Source organism: Hemicordylus capensis, chromosome 7 (genome assembly GCF_027244095.1).
Source record: "Hemicordylus capensis ecotype Gifberg chromosome 7, rHemCap1.1.pri, whole genome shotgun sequence".
In the NCBI taxonomy this organism is placed as follows: domain Eukaryota; kingdom Metazoa; phylum Chordata; class Lepidosauria; order Squamata; family Cordylidae; genus Hemicordylus; species Hemicordylus capensis.
The window spans coordinates 14815134-14837656 of record NC_069663.1 but is presented as its reverse complement, the minus strand read 5'-3'; the positions used below and the strand labels follow the sequence as shown (position 1 = coordinate 14837656).

The window sequence follows — 22523 nt, the reverse complement described above, 5'->3', positions numbered from 1 at the left end:
TAAGCAGAACAAGTTAATTTTTTCTTTTTTGTCATGTTTGGGCAGAGTCATAGTTGAGGGAGACTGATGTTTAGATATTGCCCCTAATGAGTTTGGAGAAGAGGAGATGGATATGAAAACCCAGTGACCATTGGCTGAAACCTGAAAGCCATGGGACTGCTCTGCTTCCCTGCTGTAGACTCAGAGGCTGTCAGAGGGGAAGGAAAGACACCAGGAGGAGCTAGAAAGGGAGGCAGGAGTCCAGAGCCTAACAGGTTTTAATTCCCTCCACACAAGTCCACTTTGAAGACTGAGCAAACTTCAGTGGACACTAGCCCATTGAACAATGATCTAAAACCTTTTCTCTTCTGGCCTCTAAAACTAGACAATTATTTTTTCCAAGAAATAAAGAAACTTATTGCACACTGCTTGCCAGATTATTTAAATTTAGCTTTGCAGGTAAAATGGTGTTAAAAAGAAAACCGATTACCTAGGGAACCACTCATTAAACTTAGTGACTGCGCTGGAGAGTTAAAAAAATGTTATTGAACCTGAACTGGAACCAAATTAGAATTTGAAATGGTTCAACTTCTTGATAAAAAAGACACCTTAAAAGATGACACTTTTGTTATGCATGCATTCCAAGACCCTGGCAGAAATGTATCCCCCTTTCTCACTTGCTGGAAGCCTAGGTAACGACTATTACTAATATTTATATACTGCTTATCAACAAAGTTCTCAAAGTGGTTTCCATAGAAAAATAAATAAATAAGATGGTTACCTGCCCCTAAAGGGCTCACAATCGAAGGAAGATGCCAGCAACAGCCACTGGAGGGATGCTGTGCTGAGGCTGGACTAGGCCAGTTGCTCTCCCCCTGCTCAATATAAGAGAATCACCACTTTAAACGGTGCCCCAGGGCATCCTGTGCTTCCTTTGACAAAACTAGCAGTGTAGTCTGCTAGTTGCTGGTGGCAAATCAAGTTGTGATCATTGGCCAAACAGCGGAACGGGATGACTAGTGGTCTGGTAAGGGGGCAAGGCAGAGGAGGACAAAAGTTGGGGCAGTAGCTGAAGGGTAATGTTGGCAGCAGAGGCTGTGGAGACTGCGTGAAGTTGTTGGTGTGTCTTGCTCTGTTGGCATGAAGATTTTGGAATGTAATTCTTAGGCGCTCTGGTCGAAGCAAACTCTTTATTTGATGACTGTGTGCTCTCTTCTCAGACTCCTGTGCTGGTACTTGAAAGTGCTGCTGTGATATCTAATTCCTGTCCTGAAACCAAATCGAATATGACATTGGCCATAAAATTCCCTGCCCAGCATCTTGTAGATTAAGCAATGGATTTCTTACACAATTTACTTGATCAGTTGAGGCGAGTGACCATTATTCAGCTGAATGGCATAATAAATTTGAGCAAATTTGGGTGATTAGGTTCCCGCCATACTTTGCTGGCAGCGCTGTAATTAATGGTCTGTCAGCATTTCCATTATAACATCAGTTTTTCAAGGGAGCTATAAATTAACTATAAAAATATGGTCCATGCAGAAATTTTGAGATCAAGGGCTCAGGCTGAATTTTTCTTCTACACTGGGCCTGGGTGTGCCTGATTCTTCATTAGCAACCAGACTAGATATTTGTCTAGGTATTTCTTGGCACACTTTCCCCCCTAGCCCCTGGTTTTTGGTGAGTAGCAAGCTTCCAGGTGCAGATGAGCCACTGCAGTTGCTTCTGTTGAGCAGCTACTGCTAACAGTAACATATGAACCAGCCTGTTACCAAGTCAGAGCACTGGTCCATCTAGCTCAGTACTGTCTGCTCTGACTGGCAGTGGCTCTCCAGTGTCTCGAGCAAAGGTCTTCTCCAGTGCATGCTACCTAATCCTTTGACTACGATGCCAAGGCTTGTGGTGCTCACTTTTGTAAATGCAATAGACCTTTCTCTCTCTCTTTTTTGAAAAGGAGTTTGTTAGATCAGAGCCCTCTCAGGTGGCAGCCAACCATGGCATAGTGGTTAGAGTGTTGGTTTAGGAGCAGGGAGACACAGGTTCAATTCCCTCCTCAGCCATGAGGCTCATTAGTTGACCTTGGATTCTTTCTCAGCCTAGCCTTCCTCGCAGGGTTGTTGCAAGGATAAAATGCAGTCAGGAAGACTTGTGTACACTGTTTTAATACATGAGCCAGCTGGGATGGTCAGTACAATCTGGGGGAACAAATGCTCATTGTGGTTTCTACATGGTCTACACCACCAGAGATGGCAAATCGATGATACCACCACAATCCTTTCTGCTTTCAGTGTGTTACAATGCTTTTGTTGGCCTGCAGTGGCCAAATTTGCAGTGATGTTTTAAAAGTTTTGAAAATACAAATTGTATTGATGTCAGAGAATTGGGAATGAAAATGGGCAGGAATCTTCTTCGGGGATTATTCCATGGAGAGAATATAGCAATTTGTTCATTGTTACGCTGACCCTGACCCTTTCCTTTGTGCAGAAATGTCTGCAATTTTACCCTAATCGTTTCGGAGTACTGGATAAAGAAGAAGTGATAACACAGAGAAAACTGTAAGTGCAACAATGCTATCGCCTGTTCTCCATCTCTAGGGGGTAGACATTGCCAAAAACCACGATGAGCATGCCCCTGAGATGGAACCGATGGCCAGAATTTGTGAGCCTGGCTCCGGAGCTCCTTGAAGGAAGGGTAGGCTAAAAATATTAAGAAATCAACATGTCAGGGATGTTCTGTATCTATGTCTGTAATTAAAGGCAAAATGAAATGGGAAGAGATGGAATACCATGCAGGTAAAATACAGCATTCATTTAACTTTAGTACGAGGTTGCAGATGAGAACAAACTGTAACTACTTCAGCCACCTGGGTGATGGATAACTGTGTTCCAATTAAGTCCAAACAGATGAGCCATAATTCCAAGCTGAGCTAAGCCATAAAGCCTCGTTGACTGTAGCACAGATGCTACTTGGGACTCGACAAGGGCTTTGGTATTTGTACTTAGAATCTATACACAAATTTCCCCCGACATTAATGGCTGCAAATGAGCAATTGTGTTTGCGATCAGTTGGTTAAACTATCAGGATCCAAAAGCTTTAGAAAGGAGCTGTTATCAGGCTTTCAGAAGAAATGGAACAATTCCACTGAAACCGCCAAAAAGCTCTTTTATTTCCAACAACTCCAGCTGCATGTAGCTCTCTTCCCCTGCTCCCAGTTTTAATTTCTTCATAAATAATGTTATCAGTGCTCAAGTCTCCTTGGTGATAACACTTTTGCAGACATTTTGTTCTGGTCTGAAGATATACAAAGGTAGTGTGTTTTTTAAAAAAAAAAAATCACCACAAGCCTAATAATTATTTTTCAACCTGAAACTTCGTGTTTCAGAACCTGATCCATGTGGTCTTATTTGGTAAAATGAATGAAATTCCTGTCATGTAGGATGGAGGGCTCCTACCTTGGTGTGTGTCTTCCTTGACATCATTTTTTTTGCACTTCCTTTGTGTTGGCTCGACAGAGCAGTGCACATGGGGAGATCCAAACCCATAAATGGGGCATCTTATTGTCACTGTGGGTTTTCCAGTGTCCGTTATGCAAGGGAGGCCTCTGCTATTGGATGGTAGGAGTCTTAACACTCATTTCCTTCCATGAAAAGCAGAGGTTTTGCATTTTTAAAATATAACTTATGTATCTAGTTATTTCATTGTTATGTTGACCTTTTTCCAAGGAGCTTGGGACAGCATTCATGGTTCTCCACCCATTTTATCCTCGCAATACTCCTGTGAGGTAGGTTGAGTGGAGAAAATGTGCGCCGAGTTAGACCATTGGTCGGTTCAGCTCAGTATGGTCTGCACTGACTGGCAGTGGCTCTCCAAGGTTTCAGGCAGGAGTCTTTCCCAGCCCTACCTGGAGATGCTGCCAGGGATTGAACCTGGGACCCTCTTCATGCAGAGCAGATGTTCTACTACTGAGCTATGGCCCCACCCCTACGGGGAATGTCTTACAACAGACCGTGCTCACCTGAGGAGGAGAGCTGGTCTTGTAGTAGCTAGCATGAATTGTCCTTTGCTAAGCAGAGTCTGCCATGGTTTGCATTTGAATGGGAGACTACATGTGTGAGCACTGTGAGATATTCCCCTTAAGGGATGGGGCTACTCTGTGAAGAGCAGAAGGTTCCAAGTTCCCTCCCTGGCATCTCCAGGTAAGATTGAGAGAGAGTCCTGCCTTCAACTTTGGAGAAGCAGTTGCCAGTCTGTGTAGGCAATTCTGAGCTAGATGGACCAAGGGTCGGACTTGGTAGAAGGCAGCTTCCCATCTTCCTATGTAGTCACCCATCCAAATGCAAACCTAGGTGAAACCTGCTTAGGAAAGGGGGACAATTCATGCTCACTACTGCAAGACCGACTCTCTGTTAGTCACAGTGGTTTTCGTCTTTCCTCCAGTCAGTTCGGAGCAGCACCTTTGGCATCACAACCACCTTGTCTGAAAGAGTGGCTTTCCCAAGGCCATGCAGTAATATCAACCTGTTAATGAAACCCAGTTCCCATAACTTGAGCTGCTCTGCTGTCTTGTACGCTGTGACTCTTCTTCTCTGCTTACACAGACTGCGCTAGTTAGGCATAGGATTAGCCTGCTTCCTGGCTTCCTCCCATCTGAGGCCCACACCCCAAAATTAACATCCTGCACTCCGTAATAAATAAGGTCTGGCAGTTAATTATTCAGCCCCCCCCCCCGCTAGATTGTCATTCATTAGGAATCATTTCCTTTCGGTGCTGGTGCCTGTAATGGGGAACACCACCCTGCCGAGATGTGACAGGGCTGTTCAATTGCCATTTTTTCAAGCGGGCATTGAAAATGTGTCTTTTCTACCAAGGCTCCTGTGGCTATTGAGCCAAATGATCTTAATGTGCTATTGCTGCCTTCTACTTGTATGAATTTTCAAGCTGTATGATTATCGCTGAGATTTTTGATTGAGGTTTTTATGCTGTTGTGTTGTATTTTTTATGTTCTCACCGCAAGCTGCTTTGAGAGCCCCTAGGGCTGAAAAACAAGGTGTGTGTTTTTTTAAAAAAATCTAAATATAATAATTCTGCTGACTGGGGTTCATGATAATTCTTCATGGCCTCTGGGGCAAGGCCTTTATTAACTGCAAACTAATTTTCATGATCACGTTTTAGAATCTGCCCTGTAATTATTGGGATGCTTCAGTCTCTCTTGTCAATATTTAATTCTGAAAGGAACACACTCTTGCACTCACCTCTGTGGGGTAGCAACAGAATTTGCGGAGGAATCTGTTATTGGCCTATATCTCATTGGGAGGTAGCTCTTCCCACCATCACAGAAATAATTATTGGATTCAGGAGCCTCAGGGGCTTCATTGTGGGTATGCCAAGTGAATTTGGCTGCCAGAAAGGATTCCATGATGTGAAAACAACTGGACATCTAGGCTTCTTCCTGCAAAGTAGAAAGCTGGAGAGCAGCAAAAGGCTGTGTTGGGATCAATAGAATTCTAGGTGGCACCTTTTAGGTCTCTCATTAGCCTGCTTTCCAGTAGGCTTATGAGATCACCTGGCATTTCGTGTGTGTGTGTGTGTGTGTGTGTGTGTGTGTGTGTGTGTGTGTGTCCATCCGTCCCCACCCACCCCATCAACTTCACACCAATATGAACCAAATCTGGTACAGTTGTAGGGACACATAGTGACACCTCAACAACATAGTTTGTGTTGATATAATCCACCCTGATTCAAGGTGGCAGACAGGTAAACTTTTGAGGCACAAGTGGGCTAACTGTGAACCAACTAACCGATTTGAACTAAATTTGCTACAGCTGTATGGCCACATAGGGGCACCTCAATGGTGTAGTTTGTGATTATGTCATCCACCCCAATTCAAGATGGCAGCCACATCAGCATTTGAGGTGCAAGTGGGCTAACTTGTGGAGCATCTAACTAATTTGAACCAAAATAGGTACTGTTGTAGTGAATGGCACACAGGGACACCTCAATGCATTAGTTTGTGATGATGTCGTCCATCCTTCCCTCCAGTTCAAGATGCTGGACAAATAAACTTTTGAGTCACAATTGAGCTAATTTGTGAACCTCCTAACCAATTTGAACCAAATTTGCTAAAGCTATAAGGACACATAGGGATGCCCCAGTGGTGTAGTTTGTGGTGATGTAATTCACCCCAATCCAAAATAGCAGATACCTGAACATTTGAGGCGCAAGTGCTCTAACTTGTGGACTATCTAACCAATTTGAACCAAATTTGGTACAGTTGTAGTGAGTGACACACAGGGATACCTCAATGGTGTAGTTTGTAATGATGTCATCCTCCCCGATCCAAGGTGGTCGACGTGTGAACATTTGAGGTGCAAGAGGTCTAACTTGTGGACCTCAATTTGAATCAAATTTAGTCCAGTTGTAGGGATAGTGAAGGGCAAGTAGGCAGATTAGTTCTTACTAGAACAACTTGTGTGTATCTTTCAGATCAAGGCTTAACAAATCCCAGGCACCAGGGAGCCATGGTGACTAGAAGTCAAACCATGGTTAACCATGTCATTTAACTCCCTCTGAATATCCTAGTTTAAGTGCCATGGTTAATTAAATAAAATATTTATTTGTCCCAGGCAGCCTTTGCTGTGTTCTATGTTACATGCAGTGGGGAAAAGGAGAAGCCCATTTCCCATCCCCCTTAATGTTGGTTAGTGTGCAGTAATTTTGTCAAGTGTCCATTGCCTGGCTCCTAAATTGCTGGAATGACTCCTAGAAAATTTGTCAAGGACTACTTTAGATCTAGCTAGAGCCAGACTAGACGAAAGTATGGAGATCAGGTCTCTCATCTCCTCCGCATGTTTATAAAAAGCAGCTGAGGGGGCAATTTGGATCAGGACTACAGCAATGGAAGAGAGGGCTTCTCTCTCGTAGGAACATAGGAAGCTGCCTTCCACAGAGTCAGGCCATTGGTCCAATGAGCTCTGATTATCTCCACCGACTGGCAGTGGCTCTCCAAGATTACAGGCCAGCATTTCTCCCAGCCCTACCTTGAGATGCTGCCAGAGAGTGAAACTAGGATTTGCTCTTCCACTGAGCTATGGTTCTATCCCCACCCCAAGTGTGTTTTTCTCAATAAAAATTGTCCACCTAAAGCTGCTATTTGCCCCCTTAGGGAAAACTTACATCTACCTATATGTTTCCCCCAATGGATAAAGCAACAGTTGGCCACAGGACAGTTTTCACTGGGGGGAACATCACGACAAACAAGGATTAATCCTCTCTCCCCCTAGAGCTGTGATCTAGATAAACAACCCTCTGTAGTTAGTTTTAACAAAAAAAATTTAGAAGCAGAAATCCAGTGTCCTCTGGTTTGGCTCTTGGCCATATATGAAAGTGACTTCTTAAATAGTAGGTCAGAACCCATAAAAGGTCGGCAGGAACTCCTGCAGAAGTTTCAAGCTGCTACTAGATAAAAGCAAGGCTTGTCAAATCCCAGACACCAGGGAGCTGTGACAGAAATGTAGCCGTGACGCCTAGGCTAGGATATTCAAAGGTAGAGTTATTTAATAAAACCTTTATTTGTCCCAGGAAGTCCTGGTTTGTTGTAAGTTACTTGTAAAAAGAATAAAGGGAAGCCAATTTATCCTCCCTCTCCAGAATTTCCATCACTTATTCCAGTAATTTTGTCAAGTGTCCATTGTCTGGCTCCTAAATTTTTGGGCGGGCTCCTAGATCCAAAGAAAAATTGTTGCGCCTAATAGCTGAACAAGTGCACCCCTTTGTCTCTTTTGTATGAGAGTCTGCGACTGATAGATGCATCCCTAAAAGTCCAACTAAACTCCAATTAAATGCTTGAGAACCACTCGGGAGTGGGGGTGCTGCAGTGGTGGGAGAGAATAATCTTGCATTTTGTCTTTTTCCTCCAGTCTAAAGAATATCGATCTTGCAGAGCTATGGGATTCTGGGGTCCACGTGAAAATGATTGCAGCTCCTATCAATCCATCAGACATCAATATGATTCAAGGTAACCTTGGCTTGCAGGCAGGTTCTTTCGTTTTTGCTCCCCATTCTGTTTTTTCCACATAATCTCCCCCCCTCACTCTGCTGTCAAATGAACAATTAGGCAATTAGATTGCCCAGGCTTAACGATGCGCCCACTGAAATCACACACGGAATTTATAAGGCTGGCTTTTTCTTCTTGCACCTCCCATTTCTGGGCTGCTTGAATTGGAAACATATTTTTCTAACGGCCCCTTCAGAAGCCTCTTCTAGCATTTGAAAACTGAGTTCCACGTACAAAGAATACATGTTGTGATAGTTATGAACAGTGTGTATGTTATGTACACATGGTTATATGTAGTAGGGATGTGCAGAATGGTTCGCGGTTGGAACTTTCTGACTACGAACTGAGCCATTTTGAGTGTTCCGATCTCGGAACAGATGAAGGGCCTGTTCCGAACTCAGAATGGAATGACCCTATTCTGAGTCAGAACACTCAAAACATTCCAAGCACCATTTCGGACTCCAAAATGGTGCCCGGAACCTTCCAACACAGAACGAGGTCGTTCTGTCGGAACAACCAGCTTGAGCTTGGAAAAGAACACAAATGCCATTTCGTGCACATCCCTGTTATGTAGGTGTGACTACATTGTGTTTTCTTCAAAATATACATGTGTGTGCACCAGACCTTTACAGTGTATACCTGCATTCATATTTGGTGGTCCTAAGAGATGCTGCCTGTGTATATTTTGAGACAGCCAGAATTCCAGAGACAAGCTGTGAAGCATATGCTGCCTACAGCTTACCGTATTTACCCCAATCCAAGACGAAGTTTTCCCCCAGTTCTTTCCTGTTAAATATAGGGGTCACTAAATATATTTATTGTACAAAAAGATGGCTGACAATAGAGATAATGAGAGGAAACCAAATTTTAGTTGAATATTTGGGCTTGCGCTTTCATCATCAGCAGATGGTTTTCTAAAAAATGTTGTGTGAGCACAGACCACTCACAAGGTGGCCATTAAGGGTGTTGTGTTATCAGAGTTCCAGGGCAGGTGACCAGAAGAGAATGATTGACCATGTTGCAGATGGATGTAAGGTAGTTTTATGTACCCCCCTCCAAATTCAGTCCATCTGGGTCTTGAGTCCGTAGATCCGAATATATATTAACCACCAATAAAGCAGTACAGATGCAGCACACAGAAGCAGCACCAATAATAAAGGAGAATAGTACTCTTCAAACTACTGTATTTACCCAAATAGAAGGCAGCTCTGAATTTAAGACGGTGCCTTAAAAGATAGAGGTTAAATACAGGTTATATCTGTATTTACCCCAAAGAAAGAGGACTCTGAATTCAAGACGACCCCCCTTATAATTAACAGGAAAGAACTTGGATTTGGGTGACTACGATCTAAAATCCCAAGTAAAAAGCCAGGTCTTTACCTGCCTTTTAAAAGCAGTGAGGGAGACTGAGGAATGGATGCCTATTAGGCGAGCATTCCAAAGGCTGGGGGCAGTGACTGAGAAGACCCTGCCCCATGGGCACGGCAATCAAGCCTCCTTCAGCATCGGTGCATGGAGCATCTAACGTCCTTGTCAAGCGGGCAGAAATCTTTGGGAGCAGGTGGTCATCCAGGGCCCAAACCATTACGGACTTTAAAGGTCAAAAACAGCACGTTGTTCACCTTACCTTTCAATCTTTGCAGGTTCTCTGCTGCCCCTGTTCTGGCCACATCTGCCGCTCCATTTGGCTGCGGTCGCAGTGTTGTTGGGCACTGGGATGCAGGGAGTGATGAAGTGCAAGAAAGATAAAGTAGCAGCCAGATCATTCTAGAGCATGAGTAGGCAACCTTTGCCCTCCAGTTGTTGTTGAACTACAATTCCCATCATCCCCAGCTATGATACACTGTGGCTGGCAGTGATGGGAGTTGTAGTTCTTCAACAGCTGGATGGCCAAGGTTGCCTACCCCTGTTCTAGGGGATGCTGCATCAGACAGCTGAGTACCACCTCCTGCTACTGCAGCTTGCTTTGAATGATTTAATTGAACTTTTTACATGTGTGTTTGCTGTCAATCACTTTGAGAGCTGTTATGACAGGAGGGCAGTCCATAAATAACAGCCTCCTTTAGTGTATGCTGAAATCTCCTTATGAATGCCATCAAATATCTGAAGCAAACCCGAATATTAGTTCAACCCAAGAATTGCTCGGATGTTTTACGCCGTTCTTGTCCCCTTGCAGGCACCTATGCTGTACTTGCTGACCTGCCTGCAGTAGGCGGGAATGAAGGTGTTGGACAAGTAGTGGGCGTTGGGAGCCACGTGACCTCTCTGAAGCCAGGTGACTTGGTTATCCCAGCTGATGCAGGACTTGGTGAGTCAGAATCAGTTTTTTAAAAATCATTAAAAGAGGGGGGAAAGAACTAGGTTCCACAGCTGGAAAAGGTAAGAAAATGCATTATCAAGGAGCGGAAGTCATCTGACAGTCTGATTCCTTAATTTAGAATCTGCCCTTTTGCTAGTAGCCTACCAATCCATCTGCAAAGGCTTCTGTCTGAAAGTAGTACTACCTTTCTGTCTGCCCTGAATCTTGTGCCAATCACTGGATGACTCCAAGTCCTAGTGTTTGGGGAAAGAATGAATAATGTCTTTTGACCCCTGTTCTCCGCACTATGTGTAAGATATCTTCTCTTCTCCCCTAAGAAACCATACCCTTATATTCTGTCAAGTAAAGTTTTTGGGACCTGGCAAAACTCTAACCTTATGGATCTGATTTTAAAATTTTGACATCTCCACTACTGGCAATTAGGAATTTTAATTCCTAAATGTCCATTGATATATTTCTTTAGACTTTTTTTTGCTTCTGAAAGTGGTCCTTAAGCCAACCAACAAATTTTGATCATTGGTACCCTCTCAGGGGGCAAATGCTCCTTGTGATTTTTGGCAACGTCTGCCCCACTAGAGATGGAGAAGAGGTGATGGCATTGTTGCACTTACAGCTTTCTGTGTGTTATCATCCCTTTTTTGTCCCTACCCCCAAATGATTAGGGTAAAATTGCAGTCATTTTTGGACAGAGGAAGGGGTTAGAGTCATGGTTAGGGTGACAATGAACAAATTGTTATACTCTCCCCATGGAATAATATTTGGAGGACGTTCCTGCCCATTTTAATTTCCATTGCTCTGACAACATTGATAAAACTGTATGCAGTAGAACCTCGATATCTGTAGATCCAGCATCCGCATATCCACAGCCAGGTAATAGACACCCGACCTCAGTATACATGGATTTTAAAAGGCTTAAATGCACAGATTGGGGGTGGCTGGAAATGACCTCGGAGGTCATTTCCTGCTGCCATTTTGTGACCAGCCATTTTGTGGCTTATTTTGGTTTTTAAAAACATGTTTCCCCGTGACTTTTTGCAGAAAAATTAGGACTTTGGGCCTTCGGGGGGGATTGTTGGACTGCAGAAGGCCCATGGAGCATGGTAGGGCTTTTTATTTTGGCATTTGGGAGGCTTTTTTTTTTTTTTTTTTTTTTTTTTTTTGGCCTTTGGGGTTTTTCCCCCAGGCACTGGGAACCTAACCCCCAGATTTCTATTGCCCCAGTGCCTTGGTACACAGTGGTTTCAGCATCCATGGTTCTAGCTCAGAACGGAATCCCCGCAAATACTGAGGTTCTCCTGTTGTAGTGTTTATGTTTTTAAAAACTTTAAAAACCATTGCAAAGTTGGCTGCTGCAATCCCGATGGACAGGACAATCATAGCCCGAGAACACACTGAAAGCTGAATTGCAATGCTATCACCTCTATTCTATCTCTAGGGATATAGACCTTGTCAGGAATCACAAGGAGCATTTACCCACCCACACCAGATGATGCCAACCCCACAGCTGGCTCATCCACTAAAAGTTTTAGTTAGAAAGCGGCCTGATTCTAGCTGGCCTGAGTCAAACCTTTTTATCCCTCAAACTAGGAACATGGCGAACAGAAGCCACCTTCAGTGAGGAAAATCTGCTGAAAATGCCTCCTGGTATCCCGCTGACTTGTGCTGCCACCTTGGGAGTCAACCCTTGCACAGCATATCGGATGTTATCTGATTTTGAGACCTTGAAGCCAGGTATGTGTTGAGAATAGGCCCTGCTGTGGCTGTAAATGATGGTTGGCTTTATCAGCAGGCCGTTTTCTGTCAAGGCATTTGCTCTAGCTGTGTTGATGAGAATGAATTCATTAATTTCCCTAAGCCGTACTTGGAAGCCCAGGTAGCAATCACCAAAGTGTTCAGTGCCAAAGAGAACAGAGGGCTGGATGTTATGCTCGGTTCTGGATTAAAATGCAGAGAGTCGCTAGTAATAATACAAGGTTGTTCCTGCTCCAACAAACTCTAGCTTTCAGATCATCTGAACAGGGCCAATATCTCTGAAGAGGTCTTTAGATTCATAGTGTGTTTCATATTTTGGTGTAAGGGGAGAAATGTTGCTTTTAAACTTTATGCATAAATGTTGTGCTCTGTGGGGGAAAGGCCGTGCTAACTGAGCAAAGAGGCAGCTTTTGAGCTGGTGATTCTCTTTATATTAAGCACGGGGAGAGCAACTGGCCCTATCCAGCCCCAGCACGGTATCTCTCCAGTGGCTGTTGCTGGTGTCTAAAAGAAAGATAAGGTAGACTGTGAGCTCTCTGGGGACCGGGGACCATCTTATTATTTATTTTATTATTTAGAAGAGCTGGTCTTGTGGGAGCAAGCATGAATTGTCCCCTTTGCTAAGCAGGGTCCACCCTGGTTTGCATTTGAATGGGAGACTACATGTGTGAGTGGTCACTAAGTGACCACTAATGGAAATAGCATTATTCCCATTAGTGGGAATAGCATCTGGGAAGATGCATGCAGAAGGTTCCAGGTTTAAAACCGTTGCCCTGACAGCATCTCCAAGATAGGGCAGAGAGAGTCTCCTGCCTGCAACCTTGAAGAAGCTGCTGCCAGTCTGAGTAGAGAGTACTGAGCCAGATAGATCAATGGTCTGACTCGGTATAAGGCAGCTTCCTAGGTTTCTACTTGCTCTATGTAAACTGCTTTTAGAACTTTGATTGAAAAGCAGTATTTAGATATTAGTAATATCTTCTACCAAAGGAAGGGGAAAGGAACCTTTTTAACATAGGGCCACATGATCTGTTCATCTGCAGGAGATTCTGTCATCCAAAATGCAGCCAACAGTGGAGTGGGTCAGGCCGTCATCCAGATCGCAGCAGCCAAGGGTATCAAAACAATCAATGTGGTCAGAGATCGGTGAGTGTATTATGAAACTGCACTGTTGTTGACTGGATTAGCTGTTAAGAGAACCCCAAATACTCCAACTGCCTATAGGAGAGGAGGATTTTTTTAAGGGCCATTTTCAAGTTGCATTTTAGCAGGTGTGCATTACAGACCTGGTCATGCTGCTAAATGCTGTACATTTAGGAAACATACTTGCAGTAACACAACAATATAGTCTGGAACCCAAGCTCCAGAGTGCAAATCATTTGCACAACGTCTTGGTGCTAGTATGACGTCCTTCTAGCCAATTAATTGCTCAAAGGTTGTAGCTCTAATAGTTGATAGTTTTGCCTATCATATTTCACACTTTCCTCCAACATATCTGTGTTTCTCCTAACCCCCTGTGGCTTCAGGAGTTGTGAAGATGTTGCATCTGTTCCCCCAATCCTATCTTCTTGGATCATGTTTGTATCGTGTTAGTATTCGTATCATGTCAACCAGAAACATGGAAATGCCAGATCACAAGGGATTGGTTTAGGGGAAAGCAACGTGATGTATGGGGCATGGCAATGGCTGCAGTGACCTGATTTCCAGAGCAGGATTCACTAGGTCAGGGGTAGACAACCTTGGCTCTCCAGCTGTTGCTGAACTACAACTGCCATCATCTCCAGCTGCATGTTATTGCGGATGATGGAAGCTGTAGTTCAGCAACAACCGGAGAGTCAAGGTTGCCTACCCTTGTCTAGGTCCCAGACAACAAGAACATAGGGACATAGGAAGTTGCCTTATGCAGAGTCAGACCCTTGGTCAATCAATCAATATGTATTACTGTCATAGACAAGCATAATGTATAAGTCCCTTGGTCTATCTTTTCACACAACGCACAATTAATCTATGGGATTCTGTGCCATGGGATGTGGTGATGGCCACTAGCTTGGGTGGTTTAAAATGGACTTAGACAAATTCATGGAGGACAGGTCTATCAATGGCTAGTAGTCTGGTGGCTATAGACCACCTGATGCCTCTAAAGGCCAGTTGCAGGATAGCAAAAGTGGGAGAGGGGGCAGGCCATCACCTCTCGCCTGTGGGCTTCTCAGAAGCATCTGGTGGGCCACTGTGTGAAACAGGATGCTAGACTAGATAGGCCTTGGGACTGATCCAGCAGGGCTGTTTGCCCTGAGCTCAGTATTCTCAGCTCAGAATTGTCTACCCAGACTGGCAGCAGCAGCTTATTCATTCATTCATTCATTCATTCGATTTCTATACTGCCCTTCCAAAAATGGCTCAAGGTGGTTTGCACAGAGAAATAATAAATAAATAAGATGGATCCCTGTCCCCAAAGGGCTCACAATCTAAAAAGAAACATGAGAGACACCAGCAACAGTCATGGGAGGTACTGAGTGTGCTGGGGGTGGATAGGGCCAGTTACTCTCCCCCTGCTAAATAAAGAGAATCACCACATTAAAAGGTGCCTCTTTGCCAAGTTAGCAGGGGCTTCTTCAAGGTTGCAGGCGGGAATCTCTCTCGGTCCTATCTTGGAGATTCCAGAGAGGCAACTCAGAACCTTCTGAAGCTTAACCCTCCCTCCTTTGCAGCTGGCCATGGTAAACATCAAATGTTTTCTGCCGGCTCCCTTTTATTTCTCATTTCTGCCCAGACCTGACCTCCAGAGGCTTGTAGAGAGACTGAAATCTCTTGGAGCAGACCACGTCATCACAGAGGAGATGCTGAGAAAACCAGAAGCGAAAGACTTATTTAAGGTATAACTCAGTTTCTGGGAGCCACAGACAAGAAGGGAACACGGGGTTGCCGATGCTGTAGTGAATTGCATCACCTCGTTCGGTGGCTGGTCTTCAGCCATGGCTGAGCCTTGGTGAAAAGTGCAAGATGCGGCAAATGATGACCCTGAGCAGCTGCTGGCTTCGGTGCAGAAATGTGGGTTAGCATCTCTTTTACAGAGAGCTCTACATTTTAATCTGACTTGTTGTGGCTCTGAGATCTTGTAGCAGGGAATGCAAGGCAGGTGCTTTGGTATGAGGAACTTGCTTTAACCTGGAGCCCCTGCAAAGTTGGTTTATTTATTATTTAACATATGTATATACTGCCCAAAACCTGTTTCTCTGGGCAGCTTATGATTTAAAAAAACCCAACAAATTAAAAGGTTAAGACATTAAAATAACTTATAATTTAAAATAATTTACAATTTAAGTCAGACAGCCTTGATCATAACAGAATTTGTTCCATTCAGAAGAAACATAACCAAGCAGGGCCATGTCAAGATCAAGGGTTTATGAGTCTGATTTCCACCTTGCTAGAAGGCGGAAATCTTTATAATTCAAGGATAACTTTATTAAGCATTTCCTCGTGGGCAGAAACTTGGGGGAAGGAGTACGAGTAGTAACATCTTCTCTAAATTCTCTTCTTGTTCTCCAGAAAGTTCCAAAGCCCATGTTGGCCCTGAATGGTGTGGGAGGAAAAAGTGCGACTGAGTTGCTGCGTCATCTGCAGTAAGTTGCCCTGATGTTTGGGGTTGTGCTTAGTATGAATTGCAACTGGAAGGCTTCCTTTATTTAGAGGATTAGCCAAAATCCTGTTCTGCTGGCACTCTTCAGCTGGGGAAGAAACAACGCCGCGGGCTAATTGAAAAGCTTCTTGCAAATGTCAGGCTCCTTTCCAGGGATACAAGACTTTGGCTTATAGGAAGCGTTTTTAAAATAGTGCGTCTGTATGTGTGTGTCTCCGTGTGTGTGTGTGTGTGTAGAGATGCACACACTTATTTTTCATAGCCTAAATATTCCCCTGAAGCTGTTGTTTGCCCCATGGAGCAAAATATATGGGTACCTGTATATTTTGCCCAGCATGGCAAATAGCAGGCTCTAGAGGGGAAGTATTTTAATTGGGAAATAAACACAGTGGGAAAGGCTTTCTTTTCTTTTTCTTCCTTTTTTTAAGCCGTTCTCTAGCACCATACTCCTAATCTAAATTGCCCACCCCCATCCTGTGGCTGCTATTAATTAAAACAACAACAACCCAAACGCTGAAGATTCTGTTCCCACATCTTCCACATCCCATCTGGATCAGCCCTAAATTATTTAGAGTACCATTGAATCTGCTGCAAAAGTTCTGTCTGAGAAGCATTTGAGAAATAAATATATAAAGGTCCTAGAGCAGGGATGGGCAAATGTGGCCCTCTAGCTGTTGTTAAATTACAACTCCCATCATCCTGAGCCCCACGGTAAATTGTGGCTGGGGATGATGGGAGTTGTAGTTCAACAGCAGCTGGAGGGCCAGGTTCGCCCTCCTCTGTCCTGGAGTATGATCTGAGGTCAAATGAAAAGCTACTTTGCTAAAGCTAAGCAGGTCTAGATCTGGTCTGCGCCTGAAAGGGAGACCACCTGGGAATCTCAGATATGCCACCTTGAGTTCTGTGACAGAAGAAATGCAGAAAATATGTTATGCACCACCCGGGTTTGCCTCTAATACTTCTAAAAGACTGAATTGCTGTCCCCCATGAGGTTTACCTTGATTGGACTGTAACCAATATGTCATGGAGGGATTTAGATACCCCTGTCTCTGTTAGACTGAAATCAGTCTTTCCTCAGTTGGACTAAGCTGCAGAGCTATACCAATCTGTCGTGACTGGACTGCCACCAGTCTGTCTAGAATTAGGGAGGTTATCAATCTGGCGTGGTTGGACTGCCACCAGCCTGTCAGTGGGCCTCAAGTAATTACTTGATGTGTCTTGTCTGTCCCTCCCAGTTCTCTTTCCCTTGGAGCTATAGCCCCCAGCCCTAGGGCTTCACCAAGCAAACAAAACCCACAGGAATTGAGTAGCTTATTCTAAACTCTCTCCCGGGAAAACTCTTGCCCAGGAAACATAATTATTTACATGGCTGTGTGAGAAGAATCAAGTAACCAGACCCAGAATTTCTTTTGTGATTTTACTTAAGGTAAGGAAAGGAAAAGGGAAGAGGAGAAGAAGGAAAGGGGGGAAGGGGGAACAGTTGCAGGGAACCAGTGAGTGGCCAGTGCACTGCTTTCTCCTGTCTTACCAAGCTGGTTGAATCAGTTGAGTTCATTGAAGAGGTGGGTGCAAAGGGAAGCTGCAGCGTTGAGAGGAGAAGGCGCCTTCTGGGCCCGATCCTTTGAGGTTCTGGTCTTCTGTCCTGGTCTTTACACCCTCCTTCTCCTTTGATAGTCTCAGGGATGCCTGCCTCTCTGGCCTGTCATCCTGGCATCATCTTTCTGGGTTCTGGTCCTGGAAGTCATAATTCCATCTTCCTGTGCTGCCTCCTCTCAACTTTCCTTATCTTGTGCACCTCATTGATACGGGGTGTTGCCATCGTTTTCTTCAGCCTTGATTGATAAGCAAGAAATGTCCATGCATGGATTGTTGTTCTTTCCAGGGGCCTTCCATCCTTTTTGGCATACTAACTGGTATGGAGAAGGGAGTGAATGGGGTGGGCAAAGTAGTAGGGAAGCCCTTTACATATATCCTATCGCTCTCAAGGCCTCAGTAGTTACACCAACCATATATACAGAGTGGTAATTGCTTCTGGATGCTAAGCTGAGGCCCTATACAAAATGTAGCCAAGAAGGGAGGGTGGTCTTCTAATCTATTTGCAAAAAACATGAGAGGAGAGCTGGTCTTGTGGTAGCAATCATGACTTGTCCCCATAGCTAAGCAGGGTCTGCCCTGGTTGCATCTGAATAGGAGACCTGATGTGTGAGCACTGCAAGATATTCCCCTCAGGGGATGGAGCCACTCTGGAAAGAGCAGAAGGTTCCAAGTTCCCTCCCTGGCTTCTCCAAGATAGGGCTGAGAGAGATTCCTGCCTGCAACCTTGGAGAAGCCGCTGCCAGTCGGTGAAGACAATACTGAGCTAGATGGACCAATGGTCTGACTCAGCAGAAGTCAGATTCTTATGTTCCTCTGTTCCATGGTCACTGGTAGCTTTTTGTCAATGAATCCCATGTCGTTTCTTTTAGCCATCTCTGCTTACAGCTTTCAGCGCAAACAGGGCTAGCCATGGGTAAAAACAGGGCTAGCCATGGGTAAAAGAGGAAAAGGCAACACAGAGAGCCATGGAACACAGAATATCATATGGGAAGGGGAGACCACGGGAACCAGCGGGGATTCATAACATATCAATGTAATGAGTATAAAAAATGATAAAATATCTTTCTGTGTGATGAGCAGTACGTGGCAGTTGAGACCAAAGGTTCTACTGTGCGCTGCTTCCTGAACATCTCTGAACAGCACATCTCTAAGGGAATAGAGGTCCATAGCTGTATGGCATACATCCTTCTGTACACTCTCACGATTCAGACACTATGCAGGGTTGGTTTTTGTTAGAAGTGCTCTTGAGCTAACTCAATAGTTGTGATGGTTGAGGGTTTATTCAAGAAGCTGAAGGTTTGCTAGAGTAAAACCAGCTTGCATTATACAACGTGTGGAGCCATTTGAGAATACTTGGATGGCCTGCCAGGTTCTACAGGCAGGTTGCCAAAGGCTGCCCTCCCATCAAATGGTAGATCGTTGACCAGGACCACAAGTCTTCAGTAGGGTGTGTTTTTCCCCCCCTGAAGAGTAACAGATCTCTTAACTGGAGATAAGATTAAGACAACTGTGGCGTTTTAGAATGGAGAGCCCTGTGCATTTCAGTCGCTGCCCCACACCATTTTGCTTTGTGTACATTGTGAGCTCTTGGGAGAAGGAATGGCATTTTAATAGTTGCAGGATACTGTTGCTCACTGCGAACCATTGGGCTTGCAAATTATGGCCGGAGAAGTTAACTGAATGACCAGGAGCTAAGGAAGCCGGCCAATAGGATAACCTGCGTGTCTGATTTTGAGAGAACCAAAGTTGTTGTTGGACTACAGCTCCTATCACCCCCAGCCACAATTTATTTACTGGGGATGATGGGAGTTGTAGTTCAACAACATCTGGAGAGCCATGGTTGCCCATCCCTGGAATAGGGTTTCCATCTGGAAAGGAAAAGTCAGTTGATTATTCAGCCTCCTAACACAGCTGATTCCTCCTACAGGCACAAAGGGACCATGGTTACTTATGGTGGGATGTCAAAGCAGCCCGTGACAGTCCCTGTGGTGAGTAGCAGTGGTGTGTTTGCTGTGCATATCTCCCTTGCTGTGCATAGTGACAAAGAGCAATAGCTTTGTCCTCATTGCACTTGCCTATCCAATCCTCCTTGCACTGAGCCATTTCTTCCCCTGCAAGGTGTACCCAGTTCCTAAAAGAGCAGAATAGAACTGTTCTACTACTACTACGAATATTTATATATTCAAACTTCAACTAAAGTTCTCAAAGCAGTTTACATGGAAAAATAAATAATACATAAATGAGATGGTCCCCTGTCCCCAGAGGGCTCACAGTCTAAAAAGAAACATATGGCAGATACCAGCAACAACCAACGGAGGGATGCTATGTTGGGGTTGGATAGGGCCAGTTGCTCTCCTCCTGCTAAATAGTAGAGAATCACCACTTTAAGAGGTGTCTCTTTGCTTAGTTAGCAGGGATTCAGTCCACATTGTGATCCCATATACTCTGTTAGACAATAAAGTCATTCACACAATCAAAAACTGTGTTCTACCCAGGTTTGGGAGCTGTGTGTGCTCCCTATTTTTGGTTGTGTGGAAGCAAGGTAGGAAGAAAAGCTGCCCAGTTTTTCGTCCTATCTTGCTTCCGCACAGTCACTTCTACCCAGGTTTTCCTCCTACCCTGCTTCTACACAACCAAAAATAGGGACTGCCCACAGCTCCCAAACCTGGGTGTAACAATTTTTGATTGTGTGAATGACCTCAAAGTATTGCAGCACTTTCACAAACTATGATTTCTCTACCTCTGCAGAGTGCACTGATCTTTAAGAATGTGAAGCTTCGGGGCTTCTGGATGACCCAGTGGAAAAGAGACAATGTCCAGAGTAAGTGACTGTGTGTGCCGTGGAATGAGGAAGCCGACACTCCTCAGTTCAGTCTCCAGTCTCCGATACTAGTTAAGAGTCTGTGACTAGGGGCGTTATGCATGTAAACTGAATGTAGGCAAGACTAAAGTAATGGTTATAGGCCATGTGATGTTGGGTGGACATGCTTCATCAGAGGCTTCCTCTAGTCACAGCTGCACAGCTTTGGCCCTCCTGCAGTCGCTGGACTACAGCTCCCATAATCCCTGATGATTGGCCGCTGTGGTGGAGGATGCTGGGAATTAGAGGGCCAAAGTTGTGCAGTCATTCAGGTCAACAAGCTTGGGTTGGAACAGTCCTCCATTTGGCATTCTGGTTCCACATCTGTAAACTGGGAACAATCAGTGTATATCCACACACATTGGATGGTATTTACAATACTACTTCATTCTATACACTTGGTAGCCCACTTCAGAGCTGAGCAGCTGAGGTACTTGTTCACTGCCACCTGTTCTCTTGGGCTGTTTCTGGACAGCTTCTTTTTTAAAAGATAATTGGGACATAGGCATGCATACGAATTTTTTTTAAGCTGTGGTCCAAGGGCATGGGAGACAGTCAGTTTGCTGAAGCTGGGCAGCTCCAGATCTGGTAATGCCTAGATTGATTGATTGGCTGGCTGGGAACCCCAGGTATGCTGCATTAAAGGTGGGGTAGAAATGAAATTAAATAAGTGTGTGTGTGACATAGGAAGCTGCCATATACTGAGTCAGACCATTGGTCTATTTAGCTCAGTATTGTCTAGACAGACTGGCAGCGACTTCTCCAAGGTTGCAGGCAGGAATCTCTCTCAGGCCTATCTTGGAGAAGCTGCCCAGGAGGGAACTTGGAACCTTCTGCTCTTCCCAGAGCTGCTCCATCCCCTAAGGGGAATATCTTCCAGTGCTCACATATCAAGTATCCCATTCATAAGCAACCAGGGCTGACCCTGCTTAGCTAAAGGGGAGAAGTCATGTTTGCTACCACAAGACCAGCTCTCCTCTCCAAAGTAAGAGAGAGAGAGAGAGAGTGTGTGTGTGTGTGTAGAGAGAGATCTCATTCACATGTGTGTGGGAACTATACTGTGACTCGACTTGCTAGCTAGTGCTGTAGATAATATTTAGCCCGTAGAGGTTCCACACCCTCTGCATCAGAAGGAAAGAGGCTAATGACCTCTCCTCCAAATGGGAGGAGAGCTGGTCTTGTGGTAGCAAGCATGAATTGTCCCCTTTGATAAGCAGGATCCATCCTCGTTTGTATTTGAATGGGAGACTACATGTGTGAGCACTGTAAGATATTCCCCTTAGGGGATGCGTTCATAGCTCAGCGGAAGAGCACCTGCATGCAGAAAGTTCCAGGTTCCCTTCCTGGCAGCAAGATAGTGCCAAGAGAGACTCCAGATTGGCTTTTTTAAAGCCAAATTTTGGGTTACGACCCATTTGACCCACGAATATACCCCTCAGGTTCTGGCAACCGTGGCCCCTGCCAGTCTGTGTAGACCAGGGGTGGGGAACTTAAGCCCTCCTGCAGATGTTGGCCTACAATTCCCATAATCCCTAGCTATTGGCCTCTGTGGCTGAGGATTATGGGAGTTGTAGTCCAAAAACAGCTGGAGGGCCAAGGTTCCCCACCCCTGGTGTAGACAATACTGAGCTAGATAGACCAATGGTCTGACTCAGTATATGTCAGCTTCCTATGAGGCTTCTCCCATAACTTATAGCTGCTCCATCTGTGTTCCTTCTGGTGAGGCCGGCCTCCACCTTTGCAAGAGTGATGCTTCCCCAGCTGGAGTTTAGCTGCCAGCATCAGTCCTACAGTAGCTCCTGAGCATGTGCTTTGCCTGAAGGTGGCTCTGTGGCCGGTCTCTGGCATCTCCAGTTGGAAGGATCTTGAGTAGCAAGTTAGGAGAGACCCCTCTCTTCCTGTCGCCTTGGAGAGCTGATGCCAGACGAGCGCGGTGCTGAGCTAGACGAATCAGTGGCCTCACTCTGCCACCTCTCCCCACTCTCTCCCTGAGAGCTGTGCTTCTAGCCCAACCTGGCATGCATGGCACCAGCAATGCTACTTCACTGCTTATCTGGCCGTCTTTATTTCCATCTTGCCCACTCATCTATGCAGACTTACTGGAGAGTTGGCCCACGAGGGGCAGCTCTGTCATGAGGCCACAGGAGGCGATGGCCTCAGGTGGCAAATGTGCGGTGGGGCGGCAAACATGGGCCCACCTCCCCCTGCTGCAGGTATCCCTACAGTTCCTCATCTTCCACTACCTACACTGCCTCACCTGTGTTGCTGCCACTGCCCCTCTCCCAGCGTTGTCACTTGCCCCTTTCACTTCCCTCGTTGTGCCACCCCC

General features: G+C 45.1%; 1 protein-coding gene across 2 annotated transcripts in view; it reads left to right on the top strand.

The window, feature by feature from the left end:
- The window catches only part of MECR (mitochondrial trans-2-enoyl-CoA reductase), a 32417-nt gene that overhangs the window by 7923 nt on the left and 1971 nt on the right, over positions 1–22523 (top strand). The window contains exons 2-10 of one of the 2 annotated variants that reach the window (XM_053267051.1): positions 2464–2534; positions 7896–7993; positions 10209–10340; positions 11940–12083; positions 13145–13247; positions 14872–14974; positions 15648–15721; positions 19262–19322; positions 20083–20155. In XM_053267051.1, coding sequence (XP_053123026.1) covers positions 7948–7993; positions 10209–10340; positions 11940–12083; positions 13145–13247; positions 14872–14974; positions 15648–15721; positions 19262–19322; positions 20083–20155 — 736 coding nt within the window. In that variant the 5' untranslated portion in view covers positions 2464–2534; positions 7896–7947. The remainder of the gene's footprint in view (positions 1–2463; positions 2535–7895; positions 7994–10208; positions 10341–11939; positions 12084–13144; positions 13248–14871; positions 14975–15647; positions 15722–19261; positions 19323–20082; positions 20156–22523) is intronic. The other variant, XM_053267049.1, reaches the window with a different exon arrangement.